The sequence below is a fragment of the Chiloscyllium punctatum genome, chromosome 22 (assembly GCF_047496795.1).
Source record: "Chiloscyllium punctatum isolate Juve2018m chromosome 22, sChiPun1.3, whole genome shotgun sequence".
In the NCBI taxonomy this organism is placed as follows: domain Eukaryota; kingdom Metazoa; phylum Chordata; class Chondrichthyes; order Orectolobiformes; family Hemiscylliidae; genus Chiloscyllium; species Chiloscyllium punctatum.
The window spans coordinates 67412341-67436749 of record NC_092760.1 but is presented as its reverse complement, the minus strand read 5'-3'; the positions used below and the strand labels follow the sequence as shown (position 1 = coordinate 67436749).

Genomic DNA, 24409 nt, shown 5'->3' with positions numbered 1-24409 from the left:
ATTAATAGTTGCCATATTCAAGGCAAGGCACTTAAAATGCTTAATAATCTGTTAGCACATGTCCCAGTAATAGAGGAGAGTCAAGTTCATCTTCCATTAACTCTGATTTGGGGTTACACGACTGTAGTTGTTTTGGCACTTAAAGACCCAGTAGACTGAAAGCTAGTGAATGTAACTTCTTTTTCAAAAAGGGAGGAGACTGAGGGCAGGAAACCACAGGGCAGTTAGCTTATATGTTCTAAGAAAGATATTAGAAGCCATTGCCGAAGGTTTTATGGCATGACACTTGGAAAGGTTTGAGGAAATCAGACAGAGCCAACATTGTTTCGTGAAAGGGATATCATATTTAACCAATTGAGAGTAGATCTTGGGGTAGTAATTGGCTGTGTTGGATTTGTTCTGCTTTTTGTATAGGATATAACTGGGCAACTTTCCACATTGCCATATTGATGCCAGTGTTGTAACTGTACTGGAGGAGCTTCACCAAGGGAGTGGCAAGTTCTGGAGCTTTATTAGTATTATTATTAGTATTACTAATACTTGAATTGTTTAGTTACCCAGCACCATTCATAACTGGATGTTGCAGGACTGCAGAGCTTAGATCTGAGCCATTGGTTGTGGGATTGTTTAACTGTCTGTCATTTGCTGCTTATGCTGTTTGGCAATCCTGTTTAGTCGCTTCACCGGGTTGTTACCTCATTTATAGGTATGGCCAGTGCTGCTCCTGATATGCCATTGCACTGGGGTTGATCACCTGCTTGATGGTAATGGTTAAATGGAGGATATTACTGGCCCATGAGGTTGCAGATTGTGTTGGAATACAATTCTGCTGCTGCTGATGGCCAACAGCACCTCATGGATTAGTGGTGCTGGAAGAGCACAGCAGTTCAGGCAGCATCCAACGAGCAGCGAGGGCTTTTGCCCGAAACGTTGATTTCGCTGCTCGTTGGATGCTGCCTGAACTGCTGTGCTCTTCCAGCACCACTAATCCAGTATTTGATTTTCAGCATCTGCAGTCATTGTTTTTACCTTGTTGATTTTAGCACCTCATGGATGCTCAATCTTGGAGTTGTTATATCTGTTTGAAGTCTTTCACATTTAGTATGGTGATAATGGCACACAACACGATGGAATGTGAAGATGGGACTTTGTTTACACAAGGTTTGTGCAGTTGCTACCCTTACTGATACTCTCATGGACAGATAAATCCCCAGCAGCAGATTGATAAGAATGAGGTCAAGTACATTTTTCCCTCTTGTTGGTTTCCTTGCCATCTGCTGCAGATCCAGTTTAGAAGCTACATCCTTTAGGACCTGACCAGCTCAATCAGTTGTGTTACTGCTGAGCCATTCTTTTGGTTTACATTGAAATCCCCACCAAAGTACATTTTGCATGTTTGCCACCCTCAGTACTTCTTCCGTGTTTTTCATCTTGGAGCACTACTGATTCATCAGCTGAGGGAAGATGATATATGGTAATCAGCAAGAGGTTGCCTGCATAATCAACATTCCTTTTGCATCCTTGGAATTTGTGTGGTAATTTCTACATGAATTGCACACTTTTGACTCCAGGGAAAAGTCATCTTCTTCCATGATAGATCTATGTTGTATAAAACATTGAGTAAACTCTATTCCTAAATTATGAAACTGAGCTCCTACATATACAGCAAAGTTGAATTTTATATTGTCATATAGATACCAGTTTTACATAATTTGATGTTTTTAATGCATATTAGACAGATTAGGTACTGGAAGTGACAATAACTGGGTTCCAATAGGACACTTAGCTCTAGATGTTATTACTGTCATGATGCAGACATTACCAAAAGATTGGAATATTAAAGATGAAATGAAATTAACTGCCCTTGACATCTACATCTTAACTGCATTTGGCTGATTGTAGAAGCAAGGAGTCCTAGTAAAATTGAAGTCAAAGAGTATGAACGATATGTTTTTGGAATGTTTGCAGTCATACCAAGCACAAAGAAAGATAGTGGTTGTTGTTGAAAGCCAATCATCTCAGTCCCATCACTGCAGAAGTTTCATAGGGTAATGCCAAAGTCCCATTATCTTCAGCTGCTTTAACAATGACCTTCCCTCAGTCATAAGGTCAGACATGTGTTATTCACTGATGATTATACAGTGTATTATACCATCTTCAACCACTCAGAGGGTGATGCTGTCTATTCCTTCTCTGCAGCAAGAGTTGGATTAATTTTGGCTTGAATTTATATATTGTAAATATCAACTGTGCCACAAAAGTTCAAGACAAAGATAATCTCTCACCAGAGGGATCCTAACCTCTGCTTTTGGCATTCAAATCCCTCATCAACTCCGTGAGGGTTGCTATTGACGAGCAATAGAACAGACACATTTGGCATTGAATTAAGCATCACATGATAAAAGCTGGATTGATTAGGAAAAGTCAGCACAGATTTCTAAAGAAGAATTTACGTTTAACTAACTTGCCGGAATATTTTCAAGAGGTAACAGAAAGGCTGGATGAGGATAAAGCTGTTGATGTACATGAACCTCCAGAAGGTATTTGATACAGGGCCACACAACAAATGTGAGGAAAGTTATAGGTCGTGCAATAAGAAGGTCAGGGGCATTATAGATGGAAAACAGGGAATAATGGTCAAATTGATGTTTTTTGGACTGGAGAAAAATTTGTAATGGAGTTCCCCAAGGTTGGTATTAGGATCCTACCTTTTCCTAGTATACATTAATAATCTACATTTTTGGTGTGCAGGGCATTTTAAAGTTTGCAGATGACACAGAACTTAGAAGAATTGTAAACCATGAGGAGGATAGTGTAAAACATCAAAAGGACATAGATAAATTGTTAGAATAGGTGACCATGTGGCACGTGAGTTTCAATTTAGGGAAGTGTGAGGTGATGAATTTTGGTAGGTAAAACACTGAAATATAGACTGATAGAGTCATAGAGGAACACAACAGAGGAAAAGGCACTGCGGCTCATCAAGTTTCTTCAAAAACAACCACCTACATTTTCTAATCCAATTTTCCAGCACTTCACCGATAGGGTTTCTCCCACACCACCCTTACTGGCAATGAGTTTCAGATTTGAGTAAAATAGATTTTCCTCACATCCCTCTAAACCTTCTGCTCCTTACCTGAAATACATACTTCCCAGTCATTGATCCATCCACCAAGGGGAAAAGTTTCATCCTGTCTGCCTGGTCTATGTCCCTCATAATGTAATACATCTCAATCGTATCCCCCATCAGTCTCTTCTGCTCCAAGGAAAACAGTCCATTCAATTTCTCTTCATGAATGAAACTGTCCAGCTTAGGTGATATCTTGGTAAATCTCCTCTGTGTCTTCTCTAGTACAATCACATCATTCCTTCAATTTGGGTTCCAGAACTGCACACAATACTCTTTCTGTGGCCTCTCCAATGTCTTATACAGTTCTAGCATAATCTCTCTGCCCTTAAAACTCATCCAATATGCCTTCTTCACCACTTTATCTACCTGTCCTGATAACTTAAGGATCAGGTGGACATGCACACCAAGGTCCCTCTGCTTCCCGGGGCCCTACCATTCCTCATGTATTCCCTTTCATTGTTTGTACTGCCCAAGTACATCATCTCACATTTATCTGGATTGAAATCCATTTGCCATTCATCAGCCCATCTGAGCAGCACATCTATATTCTCCTGTAACCTAAGGCTTTCCTCCTCACTATTTACCATCCATTTCGTGTCATCTGTGAACTTACTGATCAACCCTCCTATGTTTACATCTAAATTGTGTTACACATACTACAGATAGCAAAGGGCTCAACACTGATCCTTATATAACCGCATTGGACAGAAACCTCAAGTCATGAAAACACCTCTCAACCATTTCCCTCTACTTACTGCCACTCAGCCAACTCTGGATCTGATTAGTCATATTTCCTCAGATCCCATGGGCTCTTACCTTCACTATATGTGTCTTGTGCAGGATCTGATCAAAAGCTTTGCTGAAGTCCAAAACAAAATAAGGGTACAATTACAAATAGGGTGTAAGAACAAAGGAACCTGGATGTATGAGTGCACCGATCATTGAATGTGGCAGGACAGTGAAGAGAACAGTAAGTGAAAGCATGCAGAGTTCTCAGCTTTATTAACAGGGGCATTGGGTACAACACCAAGGAGGTGATATTGAACCAGATGTTGGTGGAGTTAGGTTCACTGAAGCATGCAAGAGGGCATCGGGTAATTATTGGATAAATATAATGTGTAAGGATATGGGGAAGAAGTAGGAGATTGGCACTCGGTAGTGATGCTCATTTAAATACACGGGAAGACTTTTGTGATTCTGTGACAGAGGCTGGGAATTTCCCTTTAGAAGTTAAAGTATGGTGATGAGTGAATTACGGATTGTTGCTTATGCTTTTTCCAAGGGCAAATTATCTTATGCAATTTGTGCTTCTCATGTCATTACGATGCAAGCATAATGTTTTATGATTGACCTAATGAATCATATGAAATGAACAAGCAGGAAATTTTCTCCCCTGGTGAGATATTCTAAGATCAAAAGATCTGCTGCCACAGTTAAAAGCCTGTTTCACTTAGAAACTGGAGCTTCACTCATTGAAATCCAGGAGACTTGAAGGAGCCTCTGGTGATAACTGCCGAACTCACTGATGAAATTTCACTTGTATTATTGGATGAAACATGGGACAAAGGAAGGACATCTTCCTGGAAGATGGTACCAGGAGGCCACCCCGTCAACCTTATCTGGCCTGGATCAAAATAGCAATGCAGGCCAGTACCACTGGCCCTCAAAAATGCAACCAATTGCAGTGCCACAAGAAAATAAATGATTTGAAGTGCTCTGAAAGTTAAGTGGTACCACTTTCTTTCTGCAAATTCACACTCTTCGGGACACCTCACAGTCTAATGCTGTCCAACACAGGTAGCTCAAGAAGGATCCAAACCGCCAAGCCCCAGCTTCACATCCACCTCCTGTCCATCAACATTTCCTGGGCACTGCACGTCCTGCATTTACGAGGGATGGCAGAGTTCTGCAAGGTCACAAAGTGCTACTTCACCATTTGCTATCATATTTATCTTTCTCTTCATCTGATTGTCGGTCATGTTTGCTGACAACAGTGTCAAGAGGACTGTAGAGAGGTGTGGGACCTAAAGATCCTCACCATCTTTTGAGGAGCAGGCAGTAGAACCTCCTGGAGAATCCTGGGATAGTTCCTGTGCCAGTGGAGATACAGGAATGGTTCAGCCATTGATGATATGGTCAACCCTAGATAGGAAGAGGAATATCAGGCAGTCATGCCAGAGACCCTGGTTTCGAACAAAAGGTATGGGGTTTATCCATGTTCTCAGAACTGTGGTGGCTTTGACATGGGAGCATTTGGTTGCCTCCATAGAAAGGGTGGTTGCCACCTTGGCAGCTACCCAGGTTCAGCAAAGTATTCAGTAGCTACTGGATATGTACTCAGATCTGCTGTAGGTACTCAGCAGCTCCCTCCAGGCCCTCTCAAGGAGACAGTTTGGTGCAAGCGAAAAGGAGAACTGACAGATGGGTAGCTCAGAAGCTTCTTCTCAGGATACTCCAGAGCTGCCCTTCTTCCCAAGGCTACTCTGTCTAATGACTCCATGGCTTCCAACAGCTGAGCATATGCCTCAAAACTATGCTGGACAGGGCCTTCTGGGATGAGAGCCCCCAGAGGATAACTGCTAAAGTCTTCTAAGAAATACCATTCAGCAAGCTCCCTTCTTCCAGGTGTGGGAATCATCCGTATAACGAAATGTAGTGGGAGAAAGAAATATCTTTTAAGGATACATTGGTGGCATAGACGTTGAAACTTGAATCTCTGCACTTTTGTAAATATATGTCTTTTGATCTCTGCTAATATCTGTTGTAGTCTTACTACGCAAATAGAAACTGGAAAGGTTCTCAGAAGTGAAAGCATGTTCCACCATTGATAAGATATGTAGTTTTTTTAACTGCCACACCTTTGTACCTGTCTCATAATCATTCGAGATTGCCTCATTTTTCACAGAAGCACACAAATTATGGATCGGTGACAGGGTTTCCACATCACTTTTAGAATCATAGGGTCATAGAGATGTACAGCATGGAAACAGACCCTTCGGTCCAACCTGTCCACGCTGATCAGATATCCCAACCCAATCTAGTCCCACTTTCCAGCACCCAGCCTATATCCCTCCAAACCCTTCCTATTCATATACCCATCCAAATGCCTCTTAAATGTTGCAATTGTACCATCCTCCACCACATCCATTGGCAGCTCATTCCATACACATACCACCTTCTGCGTGAAAAAGTTGCCCCTTAGGTGTCTTTTATATCTTTCCCCTCTCACCCTAAACCTATGCCATCTAGTTCTGCACTCCCCGATCCCAGGAAAAGACTTTGTTTATTTATCCTATCCATGCCCCTCATCATTTTGTAAACCTCTATAAGGTCACCCCTCAGCCTACGACGCTCCAGGGAAAACAGCCCCAGCCTGTTCAGCCTCTCCCGATAGCTCAAATCCTCCAACCCTGGCAATGTCCTTGTAAATCTTTTCTGAACCCTTTCAAGTTTCACAACATCTTTCTGATAGGAAGGAGACCAGAATTGCATGCAATATTCCAACAGTGGCCTAACCAGTGTCCTGTACAGCCACAACATGACCTCCCAACTCCTGTAGTCAATATTCTGACCAATAAAGGAAAGCATACCAAACGCCTTCTTCACTATCCTATCTACCTGCAACTCCACTTTCAAGGAGTTATGAACCTGCGCTCCAAGGTTTCTTTGTTCAGTAACACTCCCTAGGACCTTACCATTAAGTGTATAAGTCCTACTAAGATTTGCTTTCCCAAAATGCAGCACCTCGCATTTATCTGAATTAAACTCCATTTGCCACTTCTCAACCCATTGGCCCATCTAGTCCAGATCCTGTTGTAATCTGAGGTAACCCTCTTCGCTGTCCACTACACCTCCAATTTTGGTGTCATCTGCAAATTTACTAACTGTATCTCTTATGCTCACATTCAAATCATTTATGTAAATGACAAAAAGTAGAGGACCCAACACCGATCCTTGTGGCACTCCACTGGTCACAGGCCTCCAATCTGGAAAACAACCCTCCACCACCACCCTCTGTCTTCTACCAATAACACTGATGTTCATGATAAGATTTAGGGAGGAACCAGGGCTAGAGTTGTTCAATTGATGGACCATGCACACACACACCCACTCACCTCAGAGAATTGATGGCAGAAGCTATCATGTTATCTGTAGACTCCAGGAGGGAAAGGTCTATCTCAAAATCATGCTATAAAATTTAAGAGTGTTGGCAATAGCCACATCACCATGTCAAAATCTCATAACTGTAGACCCAAATTAATGGAATAGCTTAACATTGATAGCTGATAATCGTGGATGTATTTCAAAGATACAGTGAAGGATTATTGAGTCATGAAATGGTTGCAGCATGAAAAGAGGTCCTTCATCCCATAGTTTTTGTGTGGGCAGCAAACACCTGTTTATTTTAATTCAATTTTCTAGCACTTAACTGTAGCCTTGCATGCTCACATTTCAAGTGTTCATCTAATTTGTTCTTAAAATTTATGCTCCTTACCTTGAAAATGTGTTCCCTCGTTATCGACCCTTCTACCGTGGGAAATAGTTTTCTCCTTTCTACCTTATAGAATCACAGAATCCCTACAGTGTGGAAAAAGGGCCTTCAGCCCAACATGTCCACAACAGCCCTCCAATGAGTAACCCACCCAGACCCATTCCCCTACCCTGTTACTCTACATTTAACCCTAACTAATGCACCTAACCTATACATACCTGAACACTAAGGGCAATTTAGCATGGCCAGTTCACCTAACCTGCATATCTTTGGATTGTGGGAGGAAACTGGAGCACCCAGAGGAAACCCACACAGACATGGGGAGAAGTGCAAACTCCACACAGACAGTCACCCGAGGCTGGAATCAAACCTGTATTCCTGGCGCTGTGAGGCAGCAGTGCTAACCACTGAGCCACTATGCTGCCCAATCTATGCTCAAACTTGTACACCTCAATCAGCTTGTTTCCCCCTCAACCTTTTGCATTGTATTGCACAGCCGTACGGGGTAGTGAAAATGTAAGGTGCATAAGAAGCATGTGGAATGGCTTGGTAATATTCACTAGGTAGTTGACTTTCTAAGGCGGAAGTGGGTTCTGCAGATGCTGGAGATTAGAGTCAAGATTAGAGTGGTGCTAGAAAAGGACAGCAGGTCAGGCAGAATTCGAAGAGCAAGAAAATCAACATTTTGGGCAAAAACCCTTAATCAGGAATGAGGCTGATTTATTTCAGAGGTGTAGATTCTCTAAGTGAAAGATGCAAAGATCACCATAGAGCAACTTTCGAGAAGTGCATCATCACAAAAATGTTCAATATATTCCAGCTATTTTAGTGCTAACATTGCTCCAAGCAAGGTTTTCTCACATGCCTTAGCCTTTGTAAAAGTGAGGAGATCTGAACCAGAGTAGAAAACAAAAGTCACCATTTTATTGCACAGATAGGGTTCATCCATTCTAAATCCACATTTCAGTATTACTTTGCAAGCCTCATTGTGATTTTGTCTTTAGTTACACTGTCCCTTAAGGGATGTCAGTTTATTTTAACTTGGTCCATGTATTCCTGCTTATTTAGAAAGAGTAGCTCATTCTACTCACTTGTGACATGATCCCATGAGGTGCTGTGTGAAAATACATTGTGGCCTGATTGACATCTTGTCGTCTCCCAGGTCTCCAATAGTCAATAGCAGCTAACTTCAAGCCAAGATTAATGGCAATTTTTTGGGCTAATCTAAAAGAGCCTGGGAAGGGGTAAAATCATCGTAATTCCAGAGGACCATAGGGCTGCCCTCTCATTAGAGAGAGACAACTGATAGTAGTTTAACCTGAAGATAATTTCAGGATTTATGGTGTTCCAGCAGCAGTAGATGTCTCGAAGCCCCTGATTAAGAATAAATATAGTTAATTGGGAAGGCAAAGTTAATTCCAGCAACTTGTGCAATTAATGAGATGCAAATGCATGCGTGATAAATTTCTCCACTTGACGCCAAGGGAGTTGACTTGCCTTCAGAAGAATGAGAATGTTGTTGCTAAAATTTATGCCAACAGTGAGAGCCTGTTTTTCAAACTTTCACTCAATTAAGTCCCCAGGCCAGCCACTATTTTCACCATCTCTGGGAGCAGAAAATCACACTCACAAAATCTGTGGCTACACTAACTGTGTATTTTGTGATAGTGACTCATTTGCTGACTCCTCAATAGCTTTCCATCATCTCAAGACACAAGTCAGAAGTATGATGGAATAAAATGTGCAGTCAGTTGATGAAGAAGGTTTTGGGAGTCCACCTTCACTCAATTTCAGACTTATTCACAAAGTGAAATATTACTTATGAGTAGTTTCTAACCTAATATTAACGTTGGTGGTGGGTTACTATGTGTTTCTTCATATTTATTTTAATAAATTCAACATATCTAACTCTACAGCGTTATCTTCTTCCAAATTAAGGTTGAACAATAAACTTTATGACACTTTCTAAAAGTCAGCTGATAGTTCAGTTTGGCCGTGTTTCGGTTACCCAGCATTATGTTTAACGCATCCAGAGCTGCTGCTTTGGCCAACAGCTGAATAGATGAACTGCATTCATTGTCACAGAACCACAGCTCACAAAATATTGATGTGAACCCTCTTCATCAAACACAATTGCAACTCTAGGTTTTAGCACCTGTGGTGTGGCTACATCTCTCCTTATGCTCTTTTGAGTATATCAATTAACCAAACTAACTAAAGAAAGAATGACACCCTGACTACAAGATATGATGGTATTTTACATATCACTCAGGGCAGATGAATTACTGTGGTATTTTTTAAGTGCATGTTGTAGTTTGGAGCCATGGATAGTAAGGGTACAGGCTCCAAAATTCTTCCTGTCACCTGGCTGCCCCAAAATCTCCCTACTATTACCATTAACATTGACATGTATTGGAAGGACTTGCAGATTGATAACATGTTTGGTAGCTTTATGAACTGTAAGTAAGTAATCTAATCTCTTTTGAGTAAATCAATTAACCAAACTAACTAAAGAAAGAATGACACCCTGACTACAAGATATGATGGCATGTTACATATCACTCAGGGAGGATGAATTGCTGTGGTATTTTTACATGCATGTTGCAGTTTGGAGCCATGGATAGTAAGGGTACAGGCTCCAAAATTCTTCCTGTCATCTGGCTGCCCAAAATCTCCCTGCTGTTACCATTAACATTGGCATGTATTGGAAGGATTTGCAGATTGATAACATGTTTGGTAGCTTTATGAACTGTACTTTCTTTGTTCATCAAATGCTGAGATTCTGCGTCAGAGACATGTGTTTCTTTATGTTATCTTTTAAAACAAGATCTTTATTATTTAGAAGTTGTAGTTGTAAGGCTAAGAAGCAATACTGGAAATGTGTTGCTGGAAAAGCGCAGCAGGTCAGGCAGCATCCATGGAGCAGGAGAATCGACGTTTTGGGCATAAGCCCTTCTTCAGGAATTGGTGCTTCTGCCTGAAGAAGGGCTTATGCCCGAAACATCGATTCTCCTGTTCCTTGGATGCTGCCTGACCTGCTGCGCTTTTCCAGCAACACATTTTCAGCTCTGATCTCCAGCATCTGCAGTCCTCACTTCTTCTCTAAGAAGCAATACTCAGAAGATGTAACTGTTTGACATCTTCTGGCTTGCCCTGTGAACTTCTTTTGCAGCATTTCCCAAATTTCTTTTTTCATTATTTCCATTAGTTTTAAGTTATTTGTTGAAAGAGCCATTCAGCATTTTTCCATTGTTATACCAGCTTGCACAATGATTGCCCCTCACCTCTCGATGCTTAAAATTAATTTGTACAATTAACATGCTATCCACGAGTGTGGATGAGTGAAACTTCAGACCACTTAAAATGCTCAACACATATCAAAGCTTTATTGGCATCCAATTTATCATATTAAAAATTCATTCCTTCCACCACCAGTGCACATGGCTGCTTTAATAAGACACATTATAAAGCAGCAACTTATCAAGGCGTCTTGACAGCGCTTATGAAACCTACAACCTTTATCACCTAGAAAATAAGAGCACTAGACACATGGGAAAATGACCACCTGCAACTCCCCTCCTTGTCACATACCTTTCTGACTAGAAATTATATCACTGTTCCTTCATTGTCACTGGGTCAAAAGCCTGGAGCTCCCTTTCTAACAGCACAAATGAGACTGTCTACCCCACGAGCTATGGATGCAGTTCAAGAAGGTGGCTCATAACCACCATCCCAAGGACAATAAATATTGGCCCTGTCAGCGATGCCGGATCCCATGAATGTATAATTTTTTAAAATCCAGTTAAGATTTAAAAGTAAAGTGAAAATATGGAAATCATAAATATTAGCATGACATTCTTTCAGAGACAGAAATGTTGAATTTCAGGTGCTTCAAATTGACAATATTTCTAACGTATACATTTAAATGGCTTGTAGATTTTCTTATGATTATTTTGATTCAGGTTCAGAAACTAAGGCTTGTTAAATCATATTGCAATGAACATGAATTAAGGTGATCACAGGATTTTTATTTAGTTTCATTGTTTCTGGGTCTGTTTTATCATTTCTAACAATGTTTTTGCTCTAACTCAACTCTCCTTTTTCCCTTCTAGATATGAAATGGGTAAAAATCAGAGGCCAAAGAGTGCAAGCACATCTAGCAGCAAGACATCTGCGACTACAGCCAGGGGCAGTGTGCCATATACCGATTCTCTGAGATCACAATGCAGCAGCTTGGAAGATGCTTTAGTACAAGAATATATTAAAGAGATCAGTAAATTTCCTTCATCATCCCAGCGTTTGCCAAGGTAAAAAATTTAGTACATTGAACTATTATTCAACTGCTTTTGTGGATTAAAGATTTCTTAATCAAATAAAATGATTGAAGTAAATACCTGGTGGAAAAATACAAGAAAAATAAAAGATAAATAACTCATTCGTAAATGTAGTAAATAAATTAGAAGTTGCGACTGGAACACTGATGACTGTATTTTAGAGGCAGCTATTAGAATGATAAAAACAGGAGTAACCAATTGAAATTTTGGATGGGTTTTTAATAACCTCAACTGAAAGGAGGGCTATAGAAAAAAAAACAAAAACTACAACAAAATAGTATCTTTCCTTCCATCCTGACAATAATATCAATGCAATATAGTGATTGCTGACCTGTATCTATTCAGAGTTTAGATCAGAGTGGTACTGGAAAAGCACAGCAGGTCAGCTTGCTGTGCATGCTCAACTCTCAAACAACATGAAAAGAATGGAAGACTTGCATTTACCTAGCACTTTCCATGATAGTTAGACCTTTCAACACCTATAGTCTATGAAGTACTTTTGCAAAGTGCCCACTGTAGTAATATAAGAAACTTGACAGACAATTTGCATACAGTAAACTCCAACTTGATCATGACCTGTTATTTTGTTGTTGATTTGAGAGATTAGTATTGGACCAAGATGTCATGGATAACTCTTCTTCTGCTGTTCTTCAAAATACCACCATTGGATATTTACATTCACCTTGACAGGCAGCTATGACTTCAGTTTAATGTCTCTTCTGAAGCATGGCACCACCAACAATGTAGAACTCCTTAGTACTTCACTGACATGTCAGCCAGACTTTTGTGCTCAAGTTCGGGAATGGGATTTGAACCAGAGCCATGTGACTCAGAGGTGATGCTACAAGCAGATCTTTAATGATGTTGTACAAACGTTTAGAACTTCCCACTTCCGCAGTAGAACAGAAAGGAGGTCATTTGGTGCTATCTGGATCGGAGGTGCCAGTCAAATTTACAAGATAATTACTATCTGTTGGTAATGATTAGTGATAGATGGTATGAACTGAGAGAAAAAGTGAAGGACCAATGGACTGAAAAAGAGAATGAAATGTGAAAAGGAAATAGTTAATTAGAAAGGAAGGAAAAGAAATAATCAAAGGAGGAAAAGGCAAGGCGAATAAAGGAGCGGGAATGAATGAAGAAAAAGGGAGACAGTGGGAATAAAAGGTACAATGGATGGAACAAGTGAGATAGAGAGATAAGGGGAAAAGCAGTAAAAATGAGTGAGATAAATGAGAAAGGAGTGAATGATAAAAATGGGGCAATATTAGCAAGGTGGGATTAAATTGTAAATTGGGAAAGAAACATGGAATATCTAGGAAAAGAAGGTGAAAAGGGAAGACAACTTGTAAGAAAGGGAATCAAAACTAGAAATACAATACATATTGTATATCAACAGTCACATTTAAGAGCTGTGTTCAACCATTTTTTTTGTTAAATGCTTGTATATCCAGTGAGAGTATTTTTCTTTGTACTTCCTTTTTTTCTTCTGTCTTTTTATTCTGTAATATTTGGAAATTTTGATACTTGGAAATTTTGTTGCCTGATTTTGACTTCATGACAAAGTAACACTCATTGCCCACCCCTAATTGCCCTTGAACATTTTAGGTTTTGAGGAGAGGTCACTGAACCTGAAATGTTAACTCTGATTTCCCTCCACAGATGCTGACAGACCTGCTGAGCCTTTCCAGCAATTTTTGTTATTGCTCTGAAATACTTAGTGGCTTGATTGGCCACTTTTTGCACGTTCCTTTCATGAAAGGTCAAAAATGATCCAATTTGTTTTTGTACCAGCTCACATATTACCCCATTTTATTTAAGCTTTTTTCTGAGCAACCTCTTCAGAGATGTTACACAGCTCTGGAGCAGATGGAATTTGAACAAGGGCCTCCCAGTGCAGAGATAAGGACACTACCACTGTGCCACAAGAGGGCTCCTTAGCTCACATATTTCCTCTGTTTCTCTCCCTTTGCAGATGAGGTTAGATCTGCTGGGTTTCTCCACCATTTACTGTTTGTTTCATGTTATGACAGACCGCTAGAGCAGATAGGACTTGAACCTGGGCCTCCGAGCCCAGAGGTTTAGACATTACTACTGTGCCACAAGAATCTCTAGCTCACATATTACCACTTTAACAGAGTGCAACTGTCAACAATTATAACAATGCCTCATAAATATTATTATATTACTAATGGTGGTTATTAGTTTAAAAAAGCTAAATACTATTGTTGTGAGCTCGCACTATTTAGACTGCAATGAGTTCTACTCAAGGACAAATAACAGATTATCCATATCCATATCAAACATTAATCCCAGTTGAACATGTAATGATAAAACTTTGCATTTCAACCTTTGCATACAAATATAGGTTCTAGTTGAGAAATTGTCTGGTCTTAATTCAAGGTGGTGGTGGTGTACAAAGCTTCACCCCTTGCAATCAGTACAGTTTTGAAAAGCAGATTTGAAATATACAAATCCAGCAGCTTTTGCTTTGTTGCTGTATTGATGTGGTGCTACTCCATTCTTTCAACACTTAAATTCATCTCCTAAAATGGAATAATACAGAAGAAAGAAACAATTTGCACGTGTATAGCACCTTTCACAACCTCCAGCTGTCCCCAAATGCTTTACAGCCAATTAAGACATTTTGAAGTGTATTTGTTACTTTAATGGAGGAAACATGGTTGTCAATGTGCATAAGGCAAGATCCCATAAACAGCAATGAGATAATGATCAGTTTTAGGGGTGTTCGTTAAAACATAAACTTCAACACAAACTGCAGGGAGATCTCCGTTGTTATAATTTGAAATACTGTAATGTTATGGAATTTTTTTCTTCCATCAGACTAAGCATGTGAAACCCTAGTTTAAAATTTCATCTGAAACATAGTAGCTTCAACACTGCTTCACTGGAACTGATAGCATAGATTTTAATCTCACATCTCTGGAGATTCACTTAAACTTACAATCTTCTGACTTAAAGATGCTGCTGAACTACAACTGACACACAATTTGGATAAACAACTTCAGACATATTACATCGGGTAAAAGTAAAATACTGCAGATGCTGGAGATCTGAAATGAAAACAGAGTGTTGAAAAACCTCAGGCCTGCAGAATCAGTCGAGAAAGGAACAAAGTTAATATTTCAAGTCCAATATGACTTCTTTGGAACTCTCTTTTATCTTTGTGGCTTGATTATTTGGATTGCAGGAGGCCAACATGCATACACTGTAACTTAGAGAGCTGATGCCTGTACACAGTTCTTCTTCAGGCAGGCAGAAGTGTGTACTGCAGATGCTGGAGATTAGAATCAGGATTAGAATGGTGCTGGAAAAGTACAGCAGGTCAGGCAGCATCCGAGGAGTAGGAAAATCGACGTTTCCCGAAACATCAGACATAAAACACCTTCAGTTCTCTTACCTTGTGGAGCAATTCCTAAATATCTGCCCTCATTGAAAGGCTGTTGATGCCAAATAAGTATGATTTAAAGCTAGAAGACAAGGGTTCAGATCAAGTATACATCATATCAACCAGCAAATGTCCCACTATTGTTCACAATTTTAGATGCCGGCTGTCAAATTGCCTGCAATTTAAAAAAATTAATGTTGCTTGGAATTAAGAAAAACATTATGCTTTTAGAACATTATCATGCCAAATATTAGCCATTTGTGGATACCTTTCTCAATACTTCATTTTTAATGAAAGAATCAGGAAGACATTATATATGCATTATAATAAAACTTACAGACTTAGTGGATTTCCAGCAATTGAATACAATTCTTTCTGCTGTTGTAAATTGTTTTATTCAAAGGATGTACATGAAAGTCGTTGACCGTGAATTCTAAGACTCCAAGATAAGCAGACAGATAGAAATCTTTTAAAGTTCCTGTTGTGTTGGCTCTGACTTCAATAGAAGGCAGACATAACAAACTGTTACCTGGGCCAATTCTACTGTGACCTGTCTAATTCAACTGGACATTGATGACTGGCATATGCCTGAAAAGCTGTCCCCAGGGTTCCTAACAATGTCACAAGTACTGAGAGTGGGTGCTGCAGCCTGCCTCAATGCTGTTGGCAAAGCTGTGCACTCTTCAAGGATACATGAAATGCATGAAAATGCTTAATCAAAGTTCAATCTTTTTAGCCTGTGGCAGGGAACACTCATGCTGATTATTAATGGCAGAAAAGTAACTTATGGCTGGCATATAGAAGCAAAATGTTATTATGTATTATGATTTTAGACTCTTTAATTTAGTACTTTCCTATCCTTCCAAACCACCCCTCTCAATTTACCTCTGTGTAAAGTGTTAATATCGAATGCTGCCAGGACATGTGTAATGTTGTTAACAGCAAGATAAAAGTCCAATCACAGAAGATTGTTCCACTTCAACTCTGTGAATTTCTTATTCCAAATAAACTAACCTTATTGCTTCTATAAGTGAGATAGACAGATTAGTACAACAATGCTAAATTGTGGACACTTTTGTATTGTGCATCAATGGCCACTGGTAACTGGGTTTGATATTGTTCACATTCATTGTCCGTAGCCTTGGGGTCAGTGCAAAAATAGCACTTGAACTCATCAGCCTAAACAGGCTTTAAACTTAGTCTCCAGGGGTGAAAGAACATTACTTTAACTTACTCAGCACTCACTCCATTATAATATAAAAGCAGACAGTCTCTTTTATTTAGATTTTCAAAAAGAATTTTCTTTTTTTTTAAGAAGTGTATGCAGGAATATTGCAAGTTGTAACCATATATTTACTTGCAATTTCTGAGTGATAAGCTTGATGAGTCAAGTTATTCTTATTGCAATATTGTAGAGCACAAATTAGATAACCTATTAGGAATAAATGAATAAATTGACTAATTCAGAAAAAACTTGAAAAGTTTGGTACCATTATTTATAATTTTTCACATATCCATAGATATTAGTAGTTCTATCCAATAGTGATATTATTCATTGTTTATTTCTAACAGGTAGGGCAGCATAGTGGCTCAGTGGTTAGCACTGCTCATCACAGCACTGGGAACCCGAGTTCAATTCGATCCTCGGATGACTATGTGGAGATTGCACATTCTCCCCATGTCTGTTTGATTTCCTCTACATACTCTGGTTTCCACTCACAGTTCAAAGATGTGCAGGTTAGATAGATTGACCATACTAAATTGTCTATAGTGTCTGGGGATGTGCAGGCTAGGTGTATTAGCATAGGAAATGCAGGGTTACAGGAATAGGGTAGGAGGTGTGAGTCTGGATGGGATGCTCTTCAAAGGAGCTATGAGGACTTGATGGACCAAATGGCCTACTTCCACGCTGTAGGGATTTTATGATTCTAAATCTAGGCATGACAGAGGGCCAGGCCATCATACATTTATGATTCTACAAATAAGAAGTGTAGTTAGAAGCAAATAAAACTGCAAGCTAAACAGCCTGGATTTCAAGAACTTTTAGCTGATTTGACCTTACACTCTGGAATTCACTTCTGGAATCCTGTCTGCTTTGATGTTCCTCTTCCCCTTTTAAGAATTTATGCCATCTCTTGCGCTTTCCTTTGGTTATTGCTTTTAACTTTCCTTCTTCTTGACTTTGGCCCCTGCTTCATGTAGCATATTGGAATATTCACCCTGTGAATGTGCTAAGTTTTAAAGAAACTGTTTCTTGGCAATTCACAGAAGAAACCTACACTGACCTTGGGGAGCGAGGTGGGCAGATGAAAAGATTCATCACTGATGGTTTTTGGAAGAGCTTTAAAGAAAGTGTGTATAGTGGAGGCACGTAAGAATTCAAGCAGGGAAGGGTAAGGAAGAGAATTCCACGATGTGAACAGGTGGCGGGTTGAGTGGGACCCTGAGATATCAAAGTTAAAGAGAGGTGTATGAGAAGCTAGAGTCAGAAGAATAGAGGGGTTTGTGATATATTGGAAAAGGCGTAATAAAATATCATTCTCATTTGCCCTTTTGTATTCTGGGTGGTAGAGCTTGTCTTTAGATTATTTTCCTAAACCGCCCTTCTGAGGTGGGTGGTCTCTTATGAATCTTTATCACCCAGGAGCACAAGTACTAGAAACTGCATCCTGTTAAGAATTGTGCTAATATGAAAAACTCATTTTCTTATTATGGACTTCAATCCCTTTTTGTACGGATATGGTGGCAGTGGAAGCACTGATCTGGCATGGCTCTGGAGGAGGTCTTTCTCATCCCTCACATGTTACCTGGCAACACAGGAAGGCAGTATGATGATTCAAATCACTCTGCTACTGTCCCTTCTCCCAGCTGAGTAATTGGATTTGGAATAAAATGTTATGAAGTGTTTGTCACTGCAAGAGCTGCCAGCCTTGGACTGTGAACCATTTAGGAGTCACTCCAGTTACCACTTCAAATGGTGCGTTTGATGTTGGAGTTTATCGACTCAATTATTTTTTAAAATACTGATGCTTATTTGCAGGGCATGTTTTAGACATAATTCCCTTTGGAATCTTTAAATTTTACAGTTTGAAATTTGCTTTAATTGAAACATTTTAAAATGCTTTCAGCTCTATTTTAACACAATACAACTTGCTGTCATTGCACGAATAGACAACATACTTAATGTATCTGTGTGATTATCTGACTGCAAACATACGGAAACATACACATTGCACAATACTGGTAAGTTAAGGGCATTGTGCAATGTGACATTTCTACATTGTAGATTAAATAGAGAAGGCAAGGTAAATCTAGAAGTTAAATGGGATTTAAGTGAATTGCACAACAGCATTGTGTCAGTTAGAAAGTCAAGAATACTAACACATGGTAATGGATTAGAAGGTTTTTTTGTCTGCAGTTGGTGGATTGTATATTTAAGTAATGCCTGCCCATGCGAATTCTCACAAATAGTTGTAGTGTTGGAAGAAAAAAGAAGAGTATTTGACATGCATGTAATACTTTGGCATCAAGCCGCAGCAAGTCTAAAACCCTGCCAACTGTCATTATCCTTCTGGTAAATTCAGTTCTTATAAACTGTGTGATAGCACAGGACTGCATAGTTCCCATTGAACCAGAGTCTGTCTGAGTAGCAGCATTTTCCACTCTTGAATGGGACTGTTGGCCTCATGGGGATTCATGTCTTAGAATGTAGTAAGTGATTAGATTGGCCCAGATTTTAAAATGCTCCACTGTTCTACTGCTGCTGAAAGACATTTCCTATTCTTCCCCGCCAGCTTTGTCAAAGCAGTGGATTATCTCTGTGGTCTTCTTTGTGGTGTGTAGTCTAACCTAATGCCAGTTTAAAGGCTTGTGATATGTAAGAAAATGTGCTCTCTTTCTCCACATCTCTTTAACCTGAGGATCACATAACTAAGTTGGAACGAAGATTATAGTCTTTATTACATTTATGTTTGTTGAATGAAGATGTTGGGATAAAATTTGATTTGTATTATCATAGTTTATCAATTTTTTAGTATATGTTGTTGTAAAATAAAAGATACATCAAACATAGGGATCAGCTATTGTTACAAACACATGTCCAGTGCAATTACTTCATGCACATCTTTGGAATTGGAAGATATAATGCAATTCTTAAGATTATTCTATACATTGCCTCAAAATGACTATTGGCAATATTGTTGAAAGTTGGTTAACTTTGATCATAAGCAGTTCCTAGACTGTTGTTGTAATGGAGCCATTAATCTGACTATTTTAAATGATAAGACACTTCTGTTAAAATCACAAACAAATTAAAGTAATAGCATTAAAATAAAGGCTTTTTGTGTAAAATCTGAGAAAGTCCCCGTGCAGAAATGGAATACTGAACCAATCAAACCACATGTCACCTTGTTAAATTGCACTCTGTTCTCCTGTCTCATTGTCATTTTCATTTAATATCTCAACTAGTTAAGTTCGCAATCCTGTTCTACTCTTAAATATCCTTTTTACCAAGTAAATATCTAATTGCTTCCTAAAATAATTGATAGACTTTGTTTCAACAACATCTTGTGGCACAGAATTTCATATTCGAGCAACACTCGTATCATGATAATTTTTTTCTAGCTTCCCTCTTAATTATTTTTGTGTTTTCTTAAATATGTACAGTGTTTGCCACTATTTACTCTCACATAACTCTGCATTAACTATAAATCCTTTAACACCAGATATTTCAATATTTTTAGGATCTGTGTCTTGTTTATAGACCTGAACAAACATATTTAAGGTTACTTTAAAGTTCAGAATAAAGCTTTCTAAACAAAGATATTATTTTCAGTATTTATTTTGCCAACACAGTTCCTTGAATCAAGAATAATATATAACATTCATTTTAATATATATTGTGTTTGATGTATTAAGAAGGAGAAAGATTTAGTTTAAGTTTGGATTTCTTCTGTTTGTTATGCTGAGATGTTTGGAAGTTTGTTTATTTGCATTTTGATGAGAATTTTACATTATTGAGCTGAAAGCATTTTTTAAAAATGGAAAAAAAACTATAATTGCCTTGTGACAAAAGATAGAGCTAGAGAGGGAAATATACAGAAAGGTAATTATGCAGTCAGTCTGTGGGTATGCTAAAAAGTAGAGGCTGAACTGTTAAAGGTTTTAGTAAAACAAAGGCGGAAACAAAAGTGCTGGAAACTGAGTTTTGGGAATTAGTGTTTGCACTGAAGTTATAGTTAAAGTAATAGTCAGTTTAGTTTATAGTTTGTTTTAGGTATTTCAGGAAGAAATACCAGATGAAGAAAAATAGCATCCAGTGGATGCACAGAAATTAATTTGAAGGAAAATAATTTTAGTTGTGCCAGGCTGAGTTAGAAACTTTAATGTGAAAATTGTGGGTGATTTTTCACTGAGGTTTGTTTGTTCGTAAGAATATTTGTGTAATGAAATACATAGTATGAATTGAACCTTTTTTGGTGTTTTGTAGTGAGACTTATCCAATTCTTTTGCCCAGTGTAATATTGTTCTTTTTTCTTGTTTAATAAATATTTTATTTATTGTGTTAAAAGTACTTTGAAAGCCTGTTTTCCGTAACTGACCTCCATGGTTAAAAGCTAGGTTTTATTGACTTGTCCGGTATTAATATCAACTGGAATCATAACAAATTGGGACTTACTGCTGGGTTAAATTCTTTGATTCAGTGAATTCTGTGGTCTGTGAATCTTTAAGTGCGAGGAGGTACTGGACATAGGAACAGAAGGTTTGCTGTGAAGTATATTGTATGGTTTGAATTTTAAAATATCTTGGACTGTTGCTAAGACTTTTGTAGGAGTGAAAAATGTAACAGTGAATTATTTTAATTATTTGACTAAGGCTCTTCTGAGAAAGTTAGCGCATAAGCTGAAGATAGAAATAAAAGATCTTGAGTATTCCTGCAGATGATGGAATTTGAATAAAGTAAAAATCAGAAACTAAGAGATTAATGATGACCATAAAACCATTGTCAATTGATGGAAAAACCCATTTGCTTCACTCATGTCATTTAGGGAAGGAAACTGCATTCTTACTAGGTTTGGCCAACATGTGACTTCAGACCCAAAGCAACGTATTTAACTCTTATTCGTCCTCTGGGCAATTAAGACTGAGCAATAAATGCTGCCTTAGCCAGTGATGTCCACACCTTGTAAATGAGTACAACGTATTACCCATCATTTAAAGCAATGTTCTTCCCTTTTCAAATTTAAGTGCAATCCGATCAGCCAAAAGAAAATATAGGATAAATAGTTCATTGTTAGTGCTGTATGAATCTAAAACCTAACACATATATTTATTCATTGGTCTTCTACTTACTTGTCTCAGTGTTACACATATGATTGCATATTATTTGTCAGTGCCTTGAAGCATGAATTGTAGTTTGACTCTGCTAGTTCGTATAACATTCCATCCATTGGGGATCTGAGAGGCAGGTGCAATAATTGGACTTGTTTATCTTCATGTGGGAAAACGCTGTTTCAAAGACTTGAATTTACAATCTTAACAATGACTTCATTACATGAGAAAGGTCCATAGCTTCACTTGTCAATGCTTCCTGGTTGATTATATAATGGTAATTGACAAAAGATCATTTCTGCAATATTCAATAAAACTTACGTTTGTGCAAACTGTGGCAGGGGCACTGTCATTTGTGATGGAAACTAGTTTCTTGGTTGGAATGTTTCTCTCAAGCACATATCTTTTGACTTTGTCGTAGATATCCTCAGTCCTTGTTCCCTCTTTAAGTGGCAAATGGGTGTGAAATGTAATGATAATTGTTATGATTGAATTGCAGCAAGAAGCATTCACAGTCCTTCAGGTTTGTATCTAAGATAGCGCCATTGTAAAAAGCCATTGTAAAAACTTTCACCATGCTCCTATACTTCTGTTCTGGAGTACAAGTGGCAAGAAAGGATATTCTATTCTATCTTTTCTAGATCCCACTATAGTTGTTGAAAGACATCTTTGGACAAAGCTTTCATTCATCTTGCTATTGTGGAAGCACGTAACGGTGTGCTCTGGATTGCTGTTATTATTTCTCTTTTGTCCTTGCATCTCTGAATGAAGAGTCAGCAGCCACAGCTTTTGCTTCGTTAATTACTTTGCCATCTGCAAATGATTTCTTGTATTTTGCCAGGAGATGATAAATGCAAAGTGATGCTTCAGCACAAGCCTTACCTTCTGCTGTTGATTTGGGAAAAAAAACTGTTGAACTTTCATAGTATCTTACAGCTCATCAAGTTCCTTTGCCCATAGATTCATTACCTTCTGAGAAAATAAATTCTTCTTCATCTCTGACTTAAATCAGTGATTGTGTCCTCTTGTATGAGACTTGCCCACAAGGGGCAACAATCTCTTCACATTCGCCCTGTGAAGTCCTCTAAGAATGTTATATGTTTCACTACGGTTGCCTTTTATTCTCCTAAACTCCAATTAGTGCAGATACACCCTCTTGCTTCATAAGATGGTCCCTCCATATCCAGGTTTGACTGAGTGAATCCTCTCCTAACTGTCTCCAATACCTGTTCACAGTATTCTATGCTTTGTATAATTTTCACAATACTTCCCTATTTTTATTCCCCATTGCCTTTGAAATAAAAAGCAATATTCCATTTTTGTTCCTTCTTACCTGATGAACTTGTATACTAACCTTGTCTTGTGATTTATGCATGAGAACTCTCAATCTTTTTGTGTTGTAGCTTTCTGCAGTCTTTCTCCATTTATACAGAATTCAGCTCTTCTATTCTTCCTGCCAAAGTGCCTAACTTTATATTTCCCACATTATCTTCCATCAATAAAGTTCTGCAATACTCTAATATATTGATTTCATCCGTCAATTCCTAGGATATTTCTTGTTTATTTGCTTACATTGCCAACACAATGATAGTCTTTCTGGAGCAAACTGAGACATGATGCATCAAGCTGGCAAAGTCTGTTAGCCATTTTTCTCCGTTCACATGACTTCCTGAAGCAAACATCACATAGCGGCATGATGATAGACATGTGTGCGGTGAGGGAATGTGGGTGGGCTGTTAGGGATTCTGCATTTGATCAGTCAATCATGATCTATGTGTTGAGATCATAGATTTAACATTGAATGGAGAGAAAACTGAAAGTGAAATCTTACAGCTAGAATTAATGCAGAAAAACTGAAAGAACTACAGATGCTATAAATCAGAAGTAAAAAAAAGGCTCAGTGACTCTGGGAGCATTTGTGGAGAGAAATCAGAGTTAACATTTCAGGACAGTGATCCTTCTTCAGAACAGTAGATCAATTGTGGTTGAGCAAAGGAGTGAAAGGTTATTAAGGCTTGGCAGGAATGCTGATTTCAGGTAAAGGTTCAGATCAGCCCTGACCTCATTGAATGGTGGAGGAGGCTCTGAGGAAAGGTTACCAAACCTGAAACATAAACTCAGATTTCTCTCTATAGATGCTGCCTGACCTGCTGAGCTTTTCCAACAATTTTCTGTTTGTGTTTTAGAATTAATAAAGGTTCAGTTGTAAATGAAAACAAAAACCTGAATTGGAGGAAAAAGAAAGTCTCAGGATAGTCAAGAAAATTTTCCCTCAGTTATTGCTGAAAAGAATCAGATCAGTGCAGGTCCAGAATATTTTATTTCAAAGGGACTAATATTTCCTTATCGTTCTAATGCATAAGGCAAACCAATAAAGATATTGAGAGATACTGGATTAAGGTAGTGTTGCTGCTGAGTGATGGTATGATTTATCATCTAGGGAGGTTAATGAAAGAAAAGAAGTGCATCCGTTGATAGTCAGTCATTAGGCCAGTTCAGTTATATAGAGTTGAATTAAATTTAAATAGTAAGTGAAGACATTGTGGTTGGAGTAGTGTCACAAATCCATATTGAATGAATTCATTTCATCCTGGGGAATAACCTGACATGTTCAAAAATATAAGCCTCACTGACTGTATTGAAACAACCATTGAAAGTAAAAGAAAAATATCCCTGATTATTTCCTGATAGTATTGTGACTAGATCTCAGGCTC

At 38.6% G+C, this 24409-nt stretch overlaps 1 protein-coding gene across 1 annotated transcript in view; it reads left to right on the top strand.

The window, feature by feature from the left end:
* The window catches only part of LOC140493745 (doublecortin domain-containing protein 1-like), a 621788-nt gene that overhangs the window by 46245 nt on the left and 551134 nt on the right, over window positions 1-24409 (top strand). The window contains exon 2 of the mRNA XM_072592573.1: window positions 11735-11929. Coding sequence (XP_072448674.1) covers window positions 11742-11929 — 188 coding nt within the window. The 5' untranslated portion in view covers window positions 11735-11741. The remainder of the gene's footprint in view (window positions 1-11734; window positions 11930-24409) is intronic.